This window comes from Andrographis paniculata, unplaced genomic scaffold, assembly GCF_009805555.1.
Source record: "Andrographis paniculata isolate CXL003 unplaced genomic scaffold, ASM980555v1 Contig36END, whole genome shotgun sequence".
NCBI lineage: Eukaryota > Viridiplantae > Streptophyta > Magnoliopsida > Lamiales > Acanthaceae > Andrographis > Andrographis paniculata.
Window position 1 is genome coordinate 1,606,864 of NW_026137569.1, and position 21,614 is coordinate 1,628,477.

The 21,614-nt window shown below is 33.3% G+C and overlaps 3 protein-coding genes across 3 annotated transcripts; 2 read left to right on the forward strand and 1 right to left on the reverse strand.

Moving 5' to 3' along the window:
- The first annotated feature begins 6,311 nt into the window (after positions 1-6,311).
- On the forward strand, positions 6,312-14,008 carry LOC127249846 (leucine--tRNA ligase, chloroplastic/mitochondrial). The gene is made up of 20 exons (XM_051272880.1): positions 6,312-6,706; positions 8,274-8,418; positions 8,508-8,564; positions 9,167-9,286; positions 9,371-9,475; positions 9,599-9,816; positions 9,917-9,983; positions 10,061-10,215; positions 10,346-10,610; positions 10,740-10,934; positions 11,109-11,188; positions 11,430-11,492; positions 11,594-11,675; positions 11,905-11,982; positions 12,054-12,155; positions 12,262-12,434; positions 12,521-12,698; positions 12,846-12,923; positions 13,021-13,152; positions 13,236-14,008. Exons 1-20 carry the CDS (start codon positions 6,357-6,359, stop codon positions 13,473-13,475), a joined length of 2,883 nt encoding a protein of 960 aa, XP_051128837.1. The 5' UTR covers positions 6,312-6,356; the 3' UTR covers positions 13,476-14,008.
- A 541-nt stretch (positions 14,009-14,549) lies between these two features.
- LOC127249704 (glycosyltransferase BC10-like) lies at positions 14,550-17,847 on the forward strand. Its single transcript, XM_051272635.1, has 11 exons — positions 14,550-14,701; positions 14,795-15,150; positions 15,219-15,335; positions 15,528-15,628; positions 16,106-16,177; positions 16,297-16,378; positions 16,655-16,735; positions 16,917-16,958; positions 17,063-17,122; positions 17,223-17,369; positions 17,451-17,847. The coding sequence occupies exons 2-11, from the start codon at positions 14,869-14,871 to the stop codon at positions 17,628-17,630; spliced, it is 1,164 nt and encodes a 387-aa protein (XP_051128592.1). The 5' UTR covers positions 14,550-14,701; positions 14,795-14,868; the 3' UTR covers positions 17,631-17,847.
- Positions 17,848-17,881: 34 nt separating this feature from the next.
- On the reverse strand, positions 17,882-20,814 carry LOC127249703 (uncharacterized membrane protein At1g16860). Its single transcript, XM_051272634.1, has 4 exons — positions 19,921-20,814; positions 18,765-18,920; positions 18,475-18,686; positions 17,882-18,385 (listed from the first exon to the last, which is right to left on the reverse strand). The coding sequence occupies exons 1-4, from the start codon at positions 20,695-20,697 to the stop codon at positions 18,193-18,195; spliced, it is 1,338 nt and encodes a 445-aa protein (XP_051128591.1). The 5' UTR covers positions 20,698-20,814; the 3' UTR covers positions 17,882-18,192.
- Positions 20,815-21,614: the final 800 nt, after the last annotated feature.

Genomic DNA, 21,614 nt, shown 5'->3' on the forward strand with positions numbered 1-21,614 from the left:
ATGTGTGCAAAATATATTTTTCAAATGGACAATAAAAAAAATAATAATTTAATACAAAATTGAGTAAGTAAAAAATAAAATATAATTTTTTTAAAAAAATTATTAAACAATTAGATTAAAAAATGACAAAATAATAATTATTCATAAAATAAGAATAATAAATTGTGAATTGATAAACCTTATCATTATAAATAAATTATACATATACATTTAATAAATAATAAAAGTAATACTATAATTGTAACATCTTATTTAGTCTTTCAATTACGATTCCAAAAAATAATACTAAACAGTACAAATTGTTTTCACAAAAATCAAAAAATTAAAAAAACTTTAAATACTAGTTAAAAAAAAATTAAATATTTAATTTAAAATAGTACTCCGTTTATTGTACAATTGTGTGTTCATTTGATCGGACACAAATTCTTTTAAAAAATAAAAATAAAAATAAAAACTTACTCTTTTTGGTAAAAAAAATATATAAAAAGTGATTTTTCAACTAAAAAATGAAACGAAAATAAATTTGAATGAGAACTAAAAAAAATAAAAATAAAAATAAATTTGGATAAGATAGAGAGTATAATTTTATAATTTTAACAAAATTTTCTATGTGATACACAAAAAAATATCACAAAAAATTAATCCATTCAAACATGTTACTTGTAAACGGAGCCCTTACTCTTTTATTAGAAGATTATGGCCATTTTAGTTTATATAGTGAGAAAATTTTGGTATGGATTTGTGTTTATCCATATTTCAATTATTGGGTAGTATAATTAAATAGGGATAAAAAAGTAAATTTAATATAATCTTAGGTCTAAAGTATTTTAGTTTAGATTTTATTGGATTTGTTTTTTATTTTTTAAAAAAAGTTTGGTATTCAATTCAAATATTTAAAAATTTAGAAATATTTAATTCAAAGTTTTAAAATTTTCAAAAATTTATGAACTTTCAAAATTTGTACATTTTATTAGATTATCATCAAATTTGACTCAATCATCGAAATCGTAGTATTATTGGACAAAATTAACAACTAATTTAAAGTTATTACTATTTTATTACAAGACAAATACCATATAATCAAATTAGCATATTAGTTTGAAATAATTAATATTTTATCATAAGATATATAATATAAGATATGTTATATAAAAATATGTATTGTGTGATTTATATATTGGGTTAAAATCAACTATATAGAGTTATATAATATTGTATCAACATCTGTTATGTAGATTATATTTTAATATTGTACTGTATAATCTGTTTATTATGCTATTGTGCTAAAATTAGAATATACTCCCTCTTCCGTCTCACTTATTTTGTCAATTCTTTCTATTTTCGTCCATTCACGTAATTTGTCATTTTTTTTAAATATAATTATACATTTTAATCATATTTTAAATTTTATAATTATAATTATTTTTATTTTAATTAAACTATTTAGTCATCTTAATCTTAATATAAAATTATTTTTATTAAATCATAATTATTTTCACGAATACAATTCTTAATTACTTACTAGTTATATAATACCTAAACTCTGTGTCTAAGTTAAAAATGACAAATTAATTGGGTTTGAGGGAATATAATATATTGTACTAGATATAGTTATATAATATATTATTAAAATATATGTTATATAGTATATTACTATGTGCTGCATTATGTCGTTACTTTGGCCGTATTCATATTTTTTTTCATAAAAAATAATAACATTAAATTGCATGTTTAAATTGAAAACTGACGTTCACAGTTATATTTTACCAAAACGGTTCGAACAATCAGTTTTGATTTGTCAAAAGATCAATTTAAAACCGACTCTTCTAAGTCATTGTTTTGGTTTGTAGTTGTTGGTTTCAATTTTAGTTCTAACAGTTCCAATTTAAAAATCACCAATTCGAGTTTGAACCGTCATATTCAGTTATTGGTGAAATCTTATGTTACTATAAGTGTCGACCCAATTATTGGCAACAATCAAAATGGTGATTCCCTTTGCAGTTGTATTTATGTCTACTACAATAGCAATAAATCTGAATCGAAGACAGAGCGAAAGCTAAGCACGATGAAATTATGTTACGCAATCACATCAAAAAAAAAATTGTGTATGTCTTCAATGCCTGCCTGGTACAGTGTGATCGTAAGTGAATATATAAATAATCATAGTGACAAATATTTGATAGCAATGACATTTGAGAAATATAAATCGCAATGTAACACCGACTTCAATTGCCTAATGTGTAGAAAATTATAAAAGACGAATCAAAATTCTAACCACAAGAATTTTCTTACTCAAAGAATGCGAGAACATCATATTTGAATGCAAATCATAAATCATCAACAAAAGCATAATACTTTGAATTCGACCTAAAAGCCGATGAAGCTCGTCCAATCAACAATAAAAATGAAAAAAGAAAAACAAGAGACAAAGATAAATGAATGAAGAACACAATGGAAATATATTGAATTACTACAAAAAGTTTAATAAACACAATTAATTAAAATAAAATAATATTGAATTATAACAAAAAGGTAAAGCAAATGAGAAACTTCAAGAATATAACATTGTAACGAAGGATACTACAAACATGTTTGAATTATAATACAAGATGTATAGTATTCTCATAGGTTAAAATTATGACAAAGTAAAAAACTGAACAAAATAAGATAAAATGATTGTTTCTGTGTATGGATTATCAATAGTATATGACATGCATTACAATTTAAAAAACAAGATAAATTTTTTGTTCAAATAATGAATTATTACTCTAACTTTATTGAGTATAATTCATATCTTATTGTCAATGTTGTTGGATGGAATAGTCGTGGGTGTGTCTTTTTTTTGAAATATTTGAATTTTATAAATGGTTTGATTTGTCATTCAATTTATTGATTAAAAAATAATTAATTAACACACCTTATATAGAGTAATAATTTAATCAATTTAGTATCTTTCAAATATTTTCACATTATTTTCAAACACACAAAATTTTTTAATACTAATAATTTGTATTGATGCCATACATAATTTTAATAAAATAATTTTGATTTCAATTATTATAACAATATTCGAGTTATAAATGTAAATAATGATTAAATAAGTACTAACAAATAAAGTATAATTTATTTTTTAAAAAATAGAATGCTAGTTTAGCAAATTACAAAAAAAAAAATTTCTTCTCTTCATCGAAAACTCCAACGAATAACTGATGAAGAAGATATATATATATATGTATGTAGATTCTCACAATCGCATAGAAGAAAATAGATACATTATAGATTTTATTACCAAATCCTAAAGAAAAAATAGAGGAATTTGTAGTTATTTAGAATTTTCTATTTCTTTCCCTTCAATAGTTCTTTAATTCATCGAAATTTCGATCAATACCATTCAATTAGAGTTCAGAGGCAATTCAGTTTCACTTTCGAAGAGATTTGTGTACAAATTAAACATCATGTCAGTCGGAGGGCATCGATTTTGTATGTCTTCAAGAATAATATTGTGATGAAGGATACTGCGAACATATTCAAAGTGCAACACGAGATACATAGTATTCTATAGGTCAAATTATAGCAAAGTGGAAGTCTAAACAAAAATAATATAAAATGATTATCAATAATATATGTCATGTACTACAATTTTAAAAATAAGACAAATTGTTTTTCGAATAATGAATTATTACTTTTATCTTTATTTGAGTATATTTCATACCGTGTGTTGTTGTGTGGAATGATTGTTGGAGTGTCTTTCTTGTTGAAATGTTTTGATCTCACAAGTGGTTTGATTTGTCATTTAGGGTGTCTTTGTTTGAAGGCTTGGATTTTAAATTGAGATTTGAATAATAAAAATTTTAAATTGAAATAGTGGTATGATGTGATATAAATAGACGTTGATGTGATGTTATGAATGTAAAATTAATTTTTAATATAATATAAAAAATAAAAAATAAATATTTAATTTGATATTTTTGGGGAAACTTTTTTTTATGAATAATAATTTTGGGATAAAATCCCACAACCGAACACATTAAGTGATTTGAAAAATAAAAAAAATGGAAAATTGATTTTGTTTTTTGAACATTTTGTAGTTGAAAGGAATTTTATATAGAAGTAAATTTTCATACTTCGAATTAAAAATAAGTATAATGTTGCGTTGAGGTTATATTTGAGAATTGAGATTATCTTGGAATGGTTCTATTTTTTTCAAAAAAAAAAATAATTCTATTATTTTTTATTTGCAACAATATCAAAAAATTTAGCATAAAAAAAAAAAATTCTTATCAAGAAAATATTCATATTCTTACATTATCTATTGCAATCATGTTGTTATTGAAAATATATCGAGGTATTAAAAAAAATAAAAATTGTTTCTTCTTTTTAACAAAATCAAGGATGAATCAAGATAGATACAAAATCAAATTAGAAATATTTGACTATTGATAACAAATTCTCTAGCGTTAAGAATTCACTATAATATTTCACATACTTTTAAACAATGCTGCATTAAAAAATTGGCCGAAATCTCAATCAATACCATTCGATTGGTGCTCGGAGGCAATTCAGTTTTACTGTCAAAGAGATTTTCGTGCAAATTAAGCAGCAGGACAGTCGGAGGGCATCGATTCTATTTGTCTTCAAGAATTGGATACTGGGAACATATTCAAAGTGCAACACGAGATGCATAGTATTCTCATAGATCAAATTCCGGCAAAGTAGAAGGTTGAACAGAAATAAGATAAAATGATTGTTTTGTATATGAATTGTCAATAATATATGTCATGCATTACAATTTTAAAAATAAGAAAAATTTTTGTTCGAATAATATTCTAGCTTTATTTGAGTATACTTCATATCTTATGAATGTTGTTGGACAGAAATGGTTGTCGGAGTATCTTTCTTGTTAGAATGTTTGGATCTGATAAATAGTTTGATTTGTCATTTAGCTTATTAATTAAGTGGTTTAAAAAAAAATGATTTATTTTTTGAACATTGTGTAGTTCAAAGAGATTTCTATATAGAAGTAAAATTTTATGCTTCTAGTTAACAATAGGTATAATGTTTTAGTTGATGATATATTTGAGCATTGTGATGTTTTTGTGGTAGTTATATTTTTTTTGAAAAAAAGGTAATTTTATTGTTCGTACTTTGTTGCAATATCCATAGATTAGCACAATAATATTTTCAAAATCAAGAAAAAATTCATATTTTTTTCACATATCCACTTTTGTAATAATCTTAAAAAGATACATTGTTTATTACACATGTATCGTTATTGACTGATCATTTATCGATAAAATATAATGAGATATTAAAAAAAGAAACTTATTTTTTTGTATTTTACAAAATCAAAGATAAATTAAGATACATACAAAATCAAATTAGAAATATTTGACTATTAGATAACAAATTCTCTGTGTTAAGAGTTCACTGTAATATTCATCGTATTTTTATACATTGTTACATTAAAAATTTGTGATTGTATTTATAATTTCTTTATAGTTACTGTCATATTGATAATGTTCTTGAAATGATTTTTTTTAATTAAAATATTAATTAAAATTTACTCAAACAATGTTATGAATTTGTGATTTCATAAAATTTATTCAAACTAGTTGAAGCAATTAATACTCCCTCCGTTCTATATAATATGGGTGTATTAATGTAGACAATAAAGTATAATTAGCAAGTAATTAAGAAATGTATTAGTAAAAATAATTATTGATTAAGATTAAGATAACTAAATAGTTTAATTAAGATTAAAAAATTAAATTTTAAATTTTAAAATATGATTAAAGTGTATAATTAATTTTTCAAAAAAGTAAAGGACAAATTATGTAAACTGACGAAAATAGAAAATAAGGACAATTATACGAGACAGAGGGAGTAGTATTTGGATAAGTATTTGTAAACTAGGAGATTACCTCTTTCATCAAATGTCTTCTCAACTTTTGTGCAACTATTGTAAATTTTATAAAATTGTTTTTGTGAACGCTATTTAAGAAGGCTAAATTATATCTTAATTTTTTTTCTCTGTGTATGAATAAAAATTACTATGAATAAAAATTTATTAAGTAGAAAACATCAAATCAATACTATTTATTATTTTCTATTAATTGAAATATTAAATAAAAATATTTATATTGAATCAAGTAATTATTTAAATTTAAAAATATAAATATAAAATTCAAACTCAAACAAACACACCCAAGTTTATCATAAATTGGGCCATATAGTATCCAACTAATCATTTAATGAGCCCAGCCCAAATAAAGCTCTTATCTCTTCGTACATCCATCCTCACGCTCGCAATCCTCACTTCCAACGGTCTGGCTATCGGAGCAGGAGTTCCCTCTTCAATGTTCACCCAAATTCAACCTCCGGCGATATTTCAAGCGCCGCTTCCGCCATCGGTTTATCCAATTTGCTGCAGTTCAATTCTTATCCGCCACCGCCGTTCTCGTGTTTCTTTTCGTGGCCTCCGAGTAGTGAAGTGCTCAGGCAACACTAGCGATTATAAACGTTCAATTTCTGTAGAGGAGAATGAAGGACCAAGTCTAGGAGATGGAGTGAGGAGAGCGTACCCGTTTCACGAGATAGAGCCGAAATGGCAGCTACACTGGGAGGAGAAGAAGACTTTTCGTACTCCCGATGAGATTGATGCTTCCAAGCCAAAATTCTATGTGCTTGACATGTTTCCCTATCCCAGGTTACTTCTCATTCCGCAAACCCTAGATATTTTGAAATATTAGAGCTGTGATGTGCATATTGTTGGAATACATGCTCGGTTTCAAACCTATAGCCATTATACTGGACTTTGGTTAAAATCATTTGAATTTTTTCGATCAGAATTGTCCAATCGACTAGTGGAAGCCATTAGCCATTTATTATATACTCGTATATGATTTGAAATGATAAAACAAATAGGAGAATGAGTCATGTTTTCTTTTATCCCCATTTGCTTCGTAATGCATTCCATGTTAATGCTGGCATTTTATTTTTCTTGTTGATTTTCTTAGAAAATAAAGAATAGATGTGTTTTGTTTTGTTTTTGTTAAATTCACTCATACTATTTATAGGGGTTTATCACAATAATTTTAAAAAAGAAGGAACAAAATCAAATATGAACCTACTATAATCTATAACCATATGGTGTAAGATAATTTACAATAAAATAAAACAGGTATAATAAAAGTAAATTAATAAGATACTACAATTTTTTTATAAAGCCAATTTATGCTAATTATATTATTTATTTATTTATCTATTTATTTGTATTATAGTAGTATATGATTTTATTCTCTACAAAATGATATACATAATAAATATATTTTTTGAGGTACAGTTTTTAAAGCACATCAATATACAAATTTCATATTTATTTATAATATATATTACATCATAACTCCACCACCAATCACACAATATTTCATTCCAAACAGTACAACCAAATTTCCAACCACTAACTGACAACCAAACAGACCTTATATCTATATTCATTTTGGATTGTATTTTCCCCCTGTTATTGGCATAAATTTGTTGGTAGAAATCATCCTTACACAATCAATAGTTAAGGTTGAGTTTAAAATTCAATCCAAAATAGATAATAAGTTCGGTTTGGTTATAAAGTTTTAAGCTGCAGGGAGGGTTTAGTAATATACCCACCTATCCCAAATCTGCTCGATTCATATCCATATCTAGTTATTCAATTAGTTTGAAAGGAGGCAAAATAAGTAGTGTAGGGTACTGTTATGGAGATAACTTAGTTATTTAGTTTATGTCATGTTGTTGATGGTGACACTATTCATTTGCCACGTAGTGGCTCCCCAAAGTACTTATCTATATTAAAACAAGCACTTCTGCAAAATCAATTGTAGGGGCATAAATCAGCAAAACACAAGAATGATGTAACAACATTGAAAAGAAAATAGGAGAGAAGGCTAGAGTTCTCAGTGGTTTAAATCAAAGGCAAAACATAGGTTTGTAGTTGATGAGGTTGTGAATAAAGAACTGTGAGCACAACATCTTACATGTGAATCAAATATCAAGGTTTTATGTCGATCCTAACGTGTTAGACATCATTGGTTGAAAAAATTCTGGTTGAGTTAGGGAAACATTAGTAGTAAATAATAAATATTCCATCAGTTTTAAAGTTCATTTGTTTTGGTTGAACGTCAGAAAGCTAAATTATTTTTGATGTAGTTTAAGTTTCCTTTGCTTTTGAGCTTATTTATTTAACATGTCCATTAGCTTTATTTGTAACCTTTTCTATGCAGTGGTGCTGGTTTACATGTAGGGCACCCTCTTGGATATACTGCCACTGATATCCTTGCTAGACTGAAAAGGATGCAAGGTTTCAATGTGTTACATCCAATGGGTTGGGATGCATTTGGTTTACCTGCAGAGCAGTATGCGATTGATGTACTATTGTTCTCCTCAATATCATAATTAGTTATCTGCCATTATTTCTTTTTCTTCTGCTCCTTAGTGTTTTATACTCTTTTTGATAGACAGGGACACACCCCAAGATCACCACTGAAAAGAACATAAACAGATTTCGTTCACAGGTTAAACCTTTTTGGCGCTGTTATAGTTGATATTTGAATTTTTGCAAGAACATCTTATACTGCTGAATTTTCCCAAGTTTATGAAACCTGGTGAATATTGACTTCAAATAATCTGCTAGAGTTAGTGGTAGTTTGCTCTGAGAATATGGTTCAGATTAATTGATATAATTAATTGAACAGATTTCCTAGATACAAGTAATCCGTCAATCTCAAAGTTCAAGCAATCTTTCTTCTAAGATGCAAGTCATCCATGAATCTCTATCTTCAAGCAATCTTTCTTCTAATCCACATCATTAAATCTGGTGTCGTTGTGAAGAATATTTATGTCTTTATAGGATACTGGATGTATGAAATAAGACAGTGATCCAATATCTACACTTCATATGACAACTTTGAATTTAAATTTTACTTGGTATGTTTATTTTTCCACCGCATAGGCAACACTGCAATAAGATTATGTCATTATGTTTGGCATGAAGAATTTTAAAAAAAAAAATAAAAAATATGGTATTTAATCAGCTGGTCTGTCACATCTTTGAATCTTCTTTAAGATAAACTGTTTGATCAGTTCTTATTATGTTGATTCCTATACTGCTTTCCAGCTTAAATTATTAGGTTTTTCATATGATTGGGACCGTGAAATTTCTACAACAGAGCCTGAATATTATAAGTGGACTCAGTGGATATTTCTGCAGCTATTAAAAAGAGGATTGGCTTATCAGGTATTAAGATTTCTGCAGAACAATGATTTTGATTCATCAATTTTGTTCTTCAGATAGCACTTTTGAAGTTTACATATAATATAGGCTGAAGTACCTGTCAACTGGTGTCCTGCACTTGGCACTGTCTTGGCAAATGAAGAAGTGGTGGATGGTGTGAGTGAGCGTGGCGGACACCCAGTAATACGAAAAGTATGTTATACCTTGTATATTTTCCTTGGGCTTCCACTGTGTTTTTTGTGCAGTGCTTTATTCATTGTGTTTTAAGTTTTGGATGGTTTATGATTTTACAGTTCGTTGTTTATTACCGAGCAGCCTATGCGGCAGTGGATGCTGAAGATTACTGCATATGCTCAGCGCCTCCTTGAAGATTTAGATGATCTTGACTGGCCAGAAAGTGTCAAGGAAATGCAAAGAAACTGGATAGGAAGATCTGAAGGAGCAGAGCTGCAGTTCACTGTAGTTGCTGCTGATGGTCTTGAAAAAGAGATTACTGTTTACACAACAAGGCCTGATACTATATTTGGTGCAACGTATATGCTGTGTATATGCTTTTCGTTTTACAATGATTAATGCCATTTCTTAGTCTTCTTTTTTATCACTGTGGTGTCTCATGGCATGCTTACTTTTCAGTTATTTAGTCCTGGCTCCTGAACACGGCCTATTGTCAGACATTGTATCTGACGATCAAAGAAAAGAGGTGAGTTGATTTTATATTAAAATTATTTCTTCTGTGAAGTGTTATAAGGTTGTGTGATTGTATTTTTTACAAAGCAGGTAGAGGAATACATAGAACTTGCCTCCAGAAAGAGTGATCTTGAGAGAACTGAGCTTCAGAAGGAAAAAACTGGGGTTTTCAGTGGCTGCTATGCAAGGAATCCAGCCAATGGAGCAGCTATTCCAATTTGGGTGGCAGACTATGTATTGGGAAGGTGTGCTGTTTCTTTCTTTCCTTTAACTTGTTTTTCTCTACAATCTTTTTCCTGCCAAAGATGCATACAATCTGTTGGTGACCAATTTATCCTATCTCTTTTTACTTATGAAATTATATTGATATGTTAGTTATGGAACTGGAGCAATAATGGCTGTACCTGCACATGACACGAGAGACCATGAATTTGCTTTGATGTACAATATCCCAATCCTTGGGGTTGTGACCCCGGAAAATGGAAATTTTAGTTACTTTGAGAAGGCATACACTGGTGATGGTATTATGATAAATTCTTCAAGTTCAATATCAGGACTTCATATTAATGGTCTTCCCAGCAAGGATGCTGCTTTTAAAGTCACTGAATGGCTCAAGAAAACTGGAAATGGAATGAAAAAGGTACATGCTTTGAATTGCATCGTCTGAAACTGATTAACCACGTTACATCTTCATAGATTCTGCTTTTGTTTTCCATTTTATTTTGCGCTTAGTAATGTTTACAACTTTTGAATATATATTTACTTTTAGGTGAACTATAAGTTAAGGGACTGGCTATTTGCCCGACAACGCTATTGGGGAGAGCCTATTCCTGTGATTTTTATGGAAGACACAGGCGAATGCAAACCAATTTCTGAAGCTGAACTTCCTCTAACCCTTCCGGAGCTGGACGAATTTACTCCCACTGGAACAGGCGAGCCACCACTTGCTAAGGCTTTATCTTGGGTATGTTGAATTTTTTGTAGAGTTTATTTAAATCAAGCATATGGCATTATTGCATTACATGTTCGTCATGCCATGAGTCCCTACATTTGTTACTTGTATGTATATTGTCTTTTTAATGGTGAAATGCTTTTCTTGTCTGATTTTCTGTTCCTCATTAATCATCTAATGGATTAGGTAAACACAATTGACCCTACTACTGGCTCATCTGCTCGTCGTGAAACAAACACTATGCCGCAATGGGCTGGCTCATGCTGGTATATCTTATTCCATGGTCAAGCATCTAAAAACGTTTAGTTGATATTATATCAATCCTTTTAACGTCCATTTAAGTTGGACATGATAAGATAAATTATCAATGCTATAACAACTTGTCTTTGATCCAGAATATATATATTTTTGTTGTGGGTTCCCAAAAATCAATTGGACCTCACGCATGATTTCTTTTTGCGCATCATAGATGGCCTTGAACGCTTTTGCTTTTGTATCAATATCCAGGTACTATCTGAGGTTTATGGATCCTAGAAATTCCGAGGCACTGGTTGACAAAGAAAAAGAAATGTCAGTTTAGTATCTACTTTGGCACAATGTTTACATCATGTTTAGTTTTTCTTTATAGCAGTTTATGAAATTTGCCTCCCATGGAATCTGTTTTTCTGCAGGTACTGGGGCCCTGTGGATGTGTATGTTGGTGGTGCTGAGCATGCAGTTCTTCATCTGCTCTATGCTAGATTCTGGCACAAGGTGTGTAATACCTGTTAGGTTCGTTCTAGATGCCAAAGGAATTATCATAGATACATATCCTTTCCAGCTACTTCTAATGTACTTTTTCCCAATATTACTGAGATTATTGGAAACTAAGAATCTGTCCAACTGAATAAATGACAAGCATAATCTATATAGGCCCTTTGAACTTCAAATATCTTTTATTATTTTTTTTTTACTGAAAAATTATTTGCTTGATTTGCTTCAGGTTCTATATGATATTGGTGTTGTTTCAACCAAAGAACCTTTTCAATGTGTCATTAACCAAGGAATTATTCTTGGAGAAGTAAGTATAAATTGCTTACTCTAGCATCACTAGACTCGAATCATTCGATTGTCTAATGGATTAAATGGCAGGTTCAATACACTGCATTCAGAGATTCTGATGGAAATTTGGTCTCTGCTGATTTGGTGGATGTAATGAGTGAATTTAGTCAAGAAAACATACCCGAGGAAAATGTATGCCATTTAATTTTTCCTCCATATTTAATTATAGATCTTTTTTCCACTAGTTGGTTTTTTCATTGATCGTGTTGATAATAATCTTACTATCCATATCAAGTAGGTCAGTAAATCTGGTGATTCTTTTCTGCTTAAAGACAATCCCCATATCCGTTTGATTGCCCGGGCACACAAGATGAGTAAGAGTAGGGGAAATGTCGTTAACCCAGATGATATCGTTTCACAATATGGGGCAGATTCTCTCCGTTTGTATGAGATGTTCATGGGTCCATTCAGGTACCGTCTTTTTACCTGTTCAATGTCATCTAAAAACTATCCTCTCTGTTTCTTTGGCAAAAACACTTTCATATTTGTACTTATAGGGACTCGAAAACGTGGAGCGCAAGTGGAATTGATGGTGTCCATCGATTTTTAGCTAGAGTATGGAGGCTAATTGTTGGTTCACCATCAGTTGACGGCAAATTTAATGATGGAACAGTTGATCTCAGTGGGGAGCCTTCAATGGAACAGCTTCGATGCCTTCATAGATGCATTTATAAGGTAATTAAGCTATTTTCAACAGAATATTTACCCCGTGAAATTCTTTCTAAACCTGTGGAACAATATATAGTAACTCTACTTAATAGATAATTATGCGAATTATAAGTTCCATATGAACTTGAACAAGGAGAATCTTTGCTGTAACAGGTAACAGAAGAAGTTGAAGCTACCCGATTTAACACTGGAATATCTGCAATGATGGAGTTCATTAATGCAGCATATAAGGTATGTTTGGCATCTTGGCCCTGCATTGTTGTAGTTAAGCTTGCATCTTATGCCTGTTCAAAAGCATCGGTATAATCTTCAATTTCCTGCTTTTTAGTGGGACAATCTCCCAATACAAATTGTCGAGCCGTTTGTCTTGTTGCTCGCACCCTACGCTCCTCACATGGCCGAGGAACTATGGTTCCGTCTTGGACACTCCAACTCCCTAGCTTACGAGCCTTTCCCCAAAGTATGGCTTTTCATCTTTTTAACTTGCAACTTGTGCTTGTATCTGCAATGCAATGACCTATTTGTGATCACTTCGATCGACAGGCAAATCCTACTTACCTCAAGGAATCAACGGTAACTTTACCCGTCCAAATCAATGGGAAGACAAGGGGCACGATTCAGGTCGAGAAAACATGCACAGAAGAAGATGCATTTGAGCTAGCTTCACAGGACTCGAAACTTTCCAAGTTTCTATCTGGAATGTCCATCAAGAAGAAGATCTTCGTCCCCGGAAAGATTTTGAATATTATTCTGGAAGCGCGGAGCGTCAGCGCAGGCCGATAAGTCGATAACCGAGACAGCGTTGAGTTCTCCTTGTTTATCAATTGCAGAAGAAACGCAGATGTTCACAAGCTTTGCCTTCTCCTTCGGATGGCTTGCTGCAGTAAGTACACAACAGGCTTCCTGGATTATTCTGTGGCTTCCTGTATTATTTTTATTTTGGGTAAAATCCTGTGTTTTTTGTATTTATAATTTTATTACAAATATTCCTCTATATTTTAATTCAAAACTTTTATAGGTAGTTCAGACTTCAAAATGAATTTATACATATGTTGTGTGGGGAATTATGGATAGGATATTGTGGTAATTTGGGCAAATCAACGACATGTTCATTTGTACTGGTTATTGTAAACATATGTTCCCCAAGGGATGGCTGGTGGTGGTACGAGGAGTGAACTTGTGACAATCAGATTATGAGTTTAAATTTTCGGCCTTCAGGTTCCCATATCATGTATGGTTTCACTAATGTGATTTGTCTTATTAGGATATTAGGTTCGATCGTCGGAAATTTATTTAATGATGTAGAGATGAATTGATGACCATAAAGTTATGGATTTAAATTTTGATGTTGTGTGACTGCTGTCATTATATTAATATAAAGTATGTATTGTTAATTGTTATATGATATGCTTTTATTTGTTTGAATTATAAAATTTAGAACAATAAGAAATTGTTTAAAGGTGACATAGCATGAAGGACATGGCAATGGGGTAGAGAAAAATTAGGTTAAGAACATGCACCGTATACCTTACAAGGTACAACGTGCGTATGATCTAATCAATATTTTATTTCTATTTTATGTTCTATGCCTGCCACGTGGATAAATCGAATTCGATCGTCTATGAACAAAGCTGAAAATTCGCAATTCGACCAAATCAAAATTGGTGGGTGTGCTTACTGATTGACTTCCCAAAACAGGTTAAATTCATTTTGACTATTAATTTCAAGTCAAATCTATATGTGGTACATATTAATTGTTGTTAACAGTACTGATCTATCTTTCTTAATTTAATTAAACTTGATTTAAATTCATGGGAGTTACTAAAACGACGTCGTTAGGGGGTTGTTTCTTGAATGCTCAGCTGAGCTCAAGCAAGAAACAGCATTAAGCGTTAAGCTAGCAGCAACGCCGCCAGAAAAAAAACCTCTGTACTTTTATTACAAAAAAAGAAATTAATAATAATATTCCTTGTAATCATTGGCGATCGATCTTCATTTACAAAGCACATGTATTCCCATCTTCTCCTCCCAAATTCGCCTTCTGTATGTATAACTACTGTTGAATCGTTTGCTTTCGAAGTAATTTTGCGGTTGAATTACAGGAAGAGGAAGAAGAGGAGGGAGCTGGATTGAGGCAGGAGAAGTGCCGATTTTGCTCGCGCGTATGTGATCGGAGATGCGGAAGAAGGCATCGGCGTCTGCGAAGCCGGGGCTGTCGATGCGCCGCGCGTTGGGGTTAGGGTGGAAGTCGGTGATTCTAGTGTCCGTCCTTCTCGGTGGTTTGGCACTTCTCAGAGTTCAGCAGTACTCGCAGGCGACGGTGTATCCTTATACGGTTCCGTTACCGAGGAAATCTTGGGTTCTGAGCCATCAGTTCAGTGGTAATCCGAAGATCGCGTTTCTGTTTCTAGTGCGCCGGAATCTGCCTCTCGATTTCGTCTGGGAGAGCTTCTTCGAGGTGAGGCAATTTTTGAGGAAAATTGATTGTGATTTTTGCGGTTAGGTGATCCTTCCATGTTTGTGCAGAATGTGGACAAGGCAAATTATTCTGTATACGTACATTCTGAGCCTGGGTTTTTGTTCGATGAATCGACTACAAAATCAGCTCTATTTGTTAATCGCCAATTGAAAAACAGCATCAAGGTAACTACAGCACATTGTAACTTATTTGGTTTTGGATAAGTACATAGATTTGGAAACTAGTTATGGAAAGTAGAACACATTATAGATTTGGAAACTAGTTGTGGAAAATAGAATAGACTATGAGTTCTTTATTGATTTAGTAAATTATGTTACCAATTTATACATAGAAATAATATTAGGACGATGATGTAGGTAGCCTGGGGAGAAGCAAGCATGATACAAGCTGAGAGGTTGCTGTTTGATGAGGCTCTTCGGGATCCTGCTAATCAAAGATTTGTTCTCTTGTCAGATAGGTTATATTCTTACTCCTATTGATATGTTCGGAAAAGGAAGTCGTAGTTTTGATGCTCTTGCGTGTATCTATACACGTCATAGTCTCTTTGATCTGTTATGGTAGTGTCTGGAATTTCAGAACTATCAGGGAGTTAGTTAGTATTGAGTTTCTTGATGAGTAAAGTTGTTTAGGGACAGTAAAAAAGATAAAAAGTAAGCCGGAGTCAATACTTGTTTGGCAGCCCGTAGCTAATTACAGTGTATTTGTTTGTTTTGCTTTAGCTGTAGTTGATTTTAATTTCCTGTATATCGTTGCCTGTGGTCTAGAATTGTTATATGTGGTTATATCATGAGATATTTTCTTCATTGTTATCTGTCTGTTCGGTATTTTCTTCATTGTTATCTGTTTGTTCGGTGTTTTCTTCTATAAATTTTTACATTGCAGCTTGAGCTTGAGCATTGACAGTGATCTGACATTAGATTGTCAACTTAAACAGCTGTGTCCCGTTGTACAACTTCAGCTATATTTACAATTATCTAATGGTTTCTCCTAGAAGTTTCGTAGACAGGTAATCAGTTAAATTGAATAAAGTGCATTAGACTTATTTTGTGCTGGCTATGTATTTTTATGCCATGACACTTGGGTCATTTTGACAACAATATGAAAATGATGATTTCTTTGTTCCAGTTTTCTCGATAAAAAAGATGTTCGGTACAATCCTAAGATGTCGCCAACCATACCACAGAAGAAATGGCGTAAGGGATCACAGGTAACTGTTTCGAATGATGAAATTTTCTTATTGTGATAGAAATGAGCTTGACTCAAAATCAAAATACTCCTTTTTATATGCAGTCCCACTTTAACAGAAATTAGTTAGTCAATATTTATTTTTCTTTGAAAAGTCTTTATTACCAATATGCTTTAATTTTTTCCCCTATAAAATAAAGCCCCGATATCTGGTTGTTGCAATACTGATGGTGACCTTGTTTTTGTACTTGCTTTTGAAATTTATACTTCTTATGGACTGCTTAATTTATAACTTCAGTGGGTCGCTTTAATTCGAAGACATGCAGAAGTTGTCGTGGATGATGAAATCGTTTTTCCAATCTTCCAAAATTTCTGTAAGGTACACTGTTGTGATTATGGTCTACTTTGATAGTATTATTTTGGAATGTTATATTCCCCAATTAAAGATGTAAAAACATGGGAAGATTGCAAGGCTTAACAAAATGTACTATTGTAAGGATATGTTATTTTCGATCAGTCCCTTGTTCATTTACTTAGACTCAAGGTTTTGTTTTCTGCAGAGACGTCCGCCTGCCGATCCCAGTAAGGGCAGAAAAAATCTTGTAGGTTTCCTTTTCTGCATTTAAAAATCACTACTAAGTTTCTGTGCCACCAAATCCAATGTTATACTGATATTAGCAGCTAATGTCATCTGATTTTGACACAGAAACTTCAGAAACAGCACAATTGTATACCGGACGAACACTATGTGCAGACATTACTAGCAGTATGCAGCCATAGTATCCTTGCAATTTCACTTCAGTTTCTTTCTTGTGACAAATTTGGTACACTTAGCTGACCATTGTCTTCAATTTTTCGATTTTCAGATGAGTGACCTCGAATCTGAGCTTGAAAGAAGAACACTCACCTACACGTTATGGAACCAATCCACAGGAAATCCAGAGAACGATGCTTGGCATCCTTTCACCTTTAGCTATGCCAGTTCAGGGCCTCAAGACATTAAAAAAATAAGGGTTCTGTCTTCTTTCTTCTTCCCCATCCGTATTAGAGTCGCGGTAACTTGTCTACTCATTAATGCCGATCCATTTTTGCAGGGTATCAACCATGTATACTACGATACAGAGTTCAGAACTGAGTGGTGCAGCAACAACAATCAATCCGTCCCCTGTTTTTTATTTGCGAGGAAATTTTCTCAAGGAGCCGGGATGCGACTATTAAGCCTAGGCATCGTAGGTAACTCCGAAATTTCGACATTAATGGATACACAAACCTAATTTTTCCATGGATGCATATATACATATATATAGTTAGCTAGCACACTCACCCACGGTTAATGTGATAGTTAACTTTGCAGTAGAATGCAGCATCTTAGGCTCTACACATAAATAACAAAGCTGTTTGCATTTGTTACATGAAGCATTCTGATATGATGTTTTGAATTAGGTCAAACATTGATTGGTGGATATAATTTGAAAATATTTATGCTCTCTATGTTGTTTATTTCATACATATGATACAGAAAGAAGGCTGGACAAAGTTACATTGATTTCACTTAGGAAGGCATGTAGATTGTTAAGGCCTTAGGACAACTGGACAACTTTCTGTACAATGATGACATAAATAAAATCTGATCAACAGCAGCAGAACATTGCTTATGGGGGCATCCTTTTCCCCATTCGGCAATGTACCTCGGAGATCGATTCAATCGATCGCGATCATGTTCTTCATTAGAAGAGTTTGGAGTGGATTGGGCTGGATAATTCTTCCACCTCATATATTCCACTCCCTACTCTGTCTTGGAAATCGACGATAAGAACAAGGTTGCTGCGACGTTATCTACACAGGAATTGCGTCACCATTTTGACCTTCGTCGCTTGTCAAAACAACACCTTCGATGTATGTTGGAAGAAGACAACAGGGCCAGCGGCAACCTGTTGAGATGGGCTGGCTTGGCGGAACAATCATCAGGACATTATCGTGGCGCTGAACCATCCCCATTACACTCACAGTGGTTCCTTCTTTGATATAACTGTAATGGAAAAAGAAATGTCAGACATGTGATATACATTAGTGCCAACATTTTCAGAGATGCCGGGGGGTGGGATAAGTGTAACTTACCCCTCTTTGAGGCGCATGACCCGATCATCGCTTGACAAACTGCGGTCAGAAAGCCAGTGTAGGAAATTGGGAGACAGCTCTTTGTTATCCTTGGTGACATCGACCACTACAGTAGGTTTAACAAAAGGTGAAACTTTGGCACCGTATCCTGCTTTTACTAGAGCTCTCAAACCGGACTGGAAATCTGAGATATAAAAGTCCGCTACATACTTCTGTCGACGTAAAGAGAAAATACAAGTGAACTTTTGATTGAAACTATTCATTTTGAGAAAGAATCAGCAGAGACGGACCTCTGAATGTCTACATCCCCAAGAGAAGATCCGATGCTTGGCGTTTGCGGGTTTTCCGCCACAGCCTCTGTATTCGTATAATTCAGATGAGACATACACGCATCGCGGTACCCTTTGGAAAGAGGTTTCGAGAGCTATGCTGCCACAGGTGACAACCTACACAAACAGTGCATACTTAAACTTGAGGTAACCAGTTTACGAAAGTAGCCACATTACTGGAATATAGATCATTACTGACATCTGCATATCGAACAAATTTGAGAAATGAATGTTGTGATTTTACAAGATCAGATTTGATTAAGTAATTTATCACGGAGAACCCTCGTGTTCACTTTGAATTATTCAGGCTCTCGAACAAAATGGGAGCTCGGGTAATCTAATTTAACTAGTTCTCATAAAGTTTATCGGTCGTAAGAGAAAATCTAGAACAATCTCTAAGGAAATGCGCACAAGAAGCTTAAATGTAACTTGCTGCAAAAATTCTCACGCATTCAAAAGATAGAATGTAATAAACCAATTGAAAACTAAATCGAAGAGATGACTAACACTATAACACAGGAGACGACTGTTTTGATTGTTTAGGCCTTGTGCAATTTAACTACTTAGGATCGATCACCTTTACTGATCATATGCATCCCTAAACCCGCCACTATCATGCGCCACAAGTGTCTAACGAACCTGAATACGTCCCTCATAAAAATATTGTAGTGACGACAAAATCATGATCATATGCATCCCAAATAGCTAACTCCAAATAGAAACTATGCAACACAATCCACGACTAAATGTACTCGGCCAACACTCAATAACAGGCCATTTAGAATTATCCCAAGATTCTTGGCTTATGTCCCATATGGATACTCCCAATAATACGACTTCCAATCTCAAAATGTCCTCTCCAAAGCATACCTAAAGAAACTGGTCCCCAACAAACTAGCAAGGAAAAAAACAACAACAAGGGTTTTGACAAAATAGATAAAAAGCCACCATTAATGGCATCCACACAAAGCCAAGCTGCTAAACCAAACAATCAATCTCTATTCACAATTGCATCACAAAAGAACTTGAAATAATTCCAATTTAACAAACTAAAACTCATATAATACCAAATAGTGCTCATAATTTTTACAAGTATAAACAAGGCGTGCGAAATTACCCCTGTAACCTTGACATACTGTCCATCAACGGCGCCCCTGAGCTCGGCGTCGGGATAGCTCTTGAGAAATCCGATCACTCCGCGCGTTTTGTAAGCGCAATTCCATATCACGATCACGGCGGCGGGGAAAAGCACCGCCGCCACCGCCACCAGAACAACCGGCTTCTTCACGGCGGCCATGAGAAACGCCCCCACAACCAGCCCCATCACCACCACTATCAGAAACACCCACATTGCAACTCGAGAAACCCTAAAACCTAACTTCACATCCTCCCCTAGGCTCGTGACGGCGGAGCCGTACGCAGACTTGTTGAACGAGCTCGGCGCTAACGGCGCGTCCAGCTGCCCCGACCGCCGGTTCGAGTTCGACGACCCCAGCGGACCGGAGGTGATCAGTCCGGTCGGCTGAATCGGCGTCATCGGCCCGGAGAATGACGACGACGACGATTTTTTGCTCATTGAACCAGAGTTGACGTTCTTCGTGCCTATCGAGCCGGAATTGGGGCCGGATCTGGCGGATCCGCTATTGAGCTGAGAAGCCGACGGCGGCCGGGACGGCGGCTTGGGAGTAACGACTGGAGGTTGGTGGTGGTGCTCTCCGGCGGAAATTTCGATTCCGTACATCTTCCCTAGCTCGCCGGAGTCCTTAACATCGCCTCCGGTGTACGGAATGGCGCGAGAACCTATCGTAGGCTGCCGCTCCTTCTGCTGCTGCTCCGGCCGACCTGACACGATCAGGCCGTTGCTCAGCTGGTGCGAACCGGTTCGCGCACTCATTATGCGTCGATCCTGCCACAACCGGAAGAAACTCTCTCTATAATTTACAGGCAACGAGGAAGGTTTTAAGTGGTTTTTAGTGGGAGAGTGAGAGCTTGGCAATGGAGGTCGAGGTGAAATGACGGAAAAGGACATATGCGTGAAATTAATCTACTGCCCTTTCTGCCTTTATTCGGGATACAGTTGTGCTTTGGGATTCGCGGCCGATGACAGGTGTCTTAACAGTGGATAAAGCGTTATTCAATCGGATGATTATACGGTACGTCCTTTTTCGTAATTTCTCTCGTTTATTCATTTGCTTCTCTCTATACGACCTTTTAATTCTGTTACATTTTCATTCATTTTATTATAATTTTTATTTTTTTAAGATTTATATTTGTGATTTGATTGCAATAAATTCTTGGGTCTTCTTTGGATATATTCTAGAAGTCTTTTCAAAATTTTAAAAATATTTAAAATGAACATTTTAATTGTATAATATAAATAAATATTCCATCTAATATTTTAAAAAATGTTTCTTAATGAATAATAACAAAAATAATCATATGCATACATATATTTTATGTCTGCAGTTTATTTTGTTTTTAGCGACACATATTGTCGGTGCTCACTGTCATAAATACATAGAGGGCCATAATAATTAATTAACAATGATAATAATAAATAATGCCCCAATTCATTTTTGTGTGTTATTTATTCCAACGGTTTATGAAAAATTAAATTTATCACTGCAATTGAAATAATCTCTTATAGAAAATAAATAGGAATTTCGAATTCTAAATGTGACGTGACTACATAAATTGGGCCCAAGTTCGGGAACCACATGGTCGAAAATTGACTAAATACTAATTTATTTAGATAATATATATTCGTTTGATTTCTATACATATATGAATATATTAAATTGAGTTTCTAAA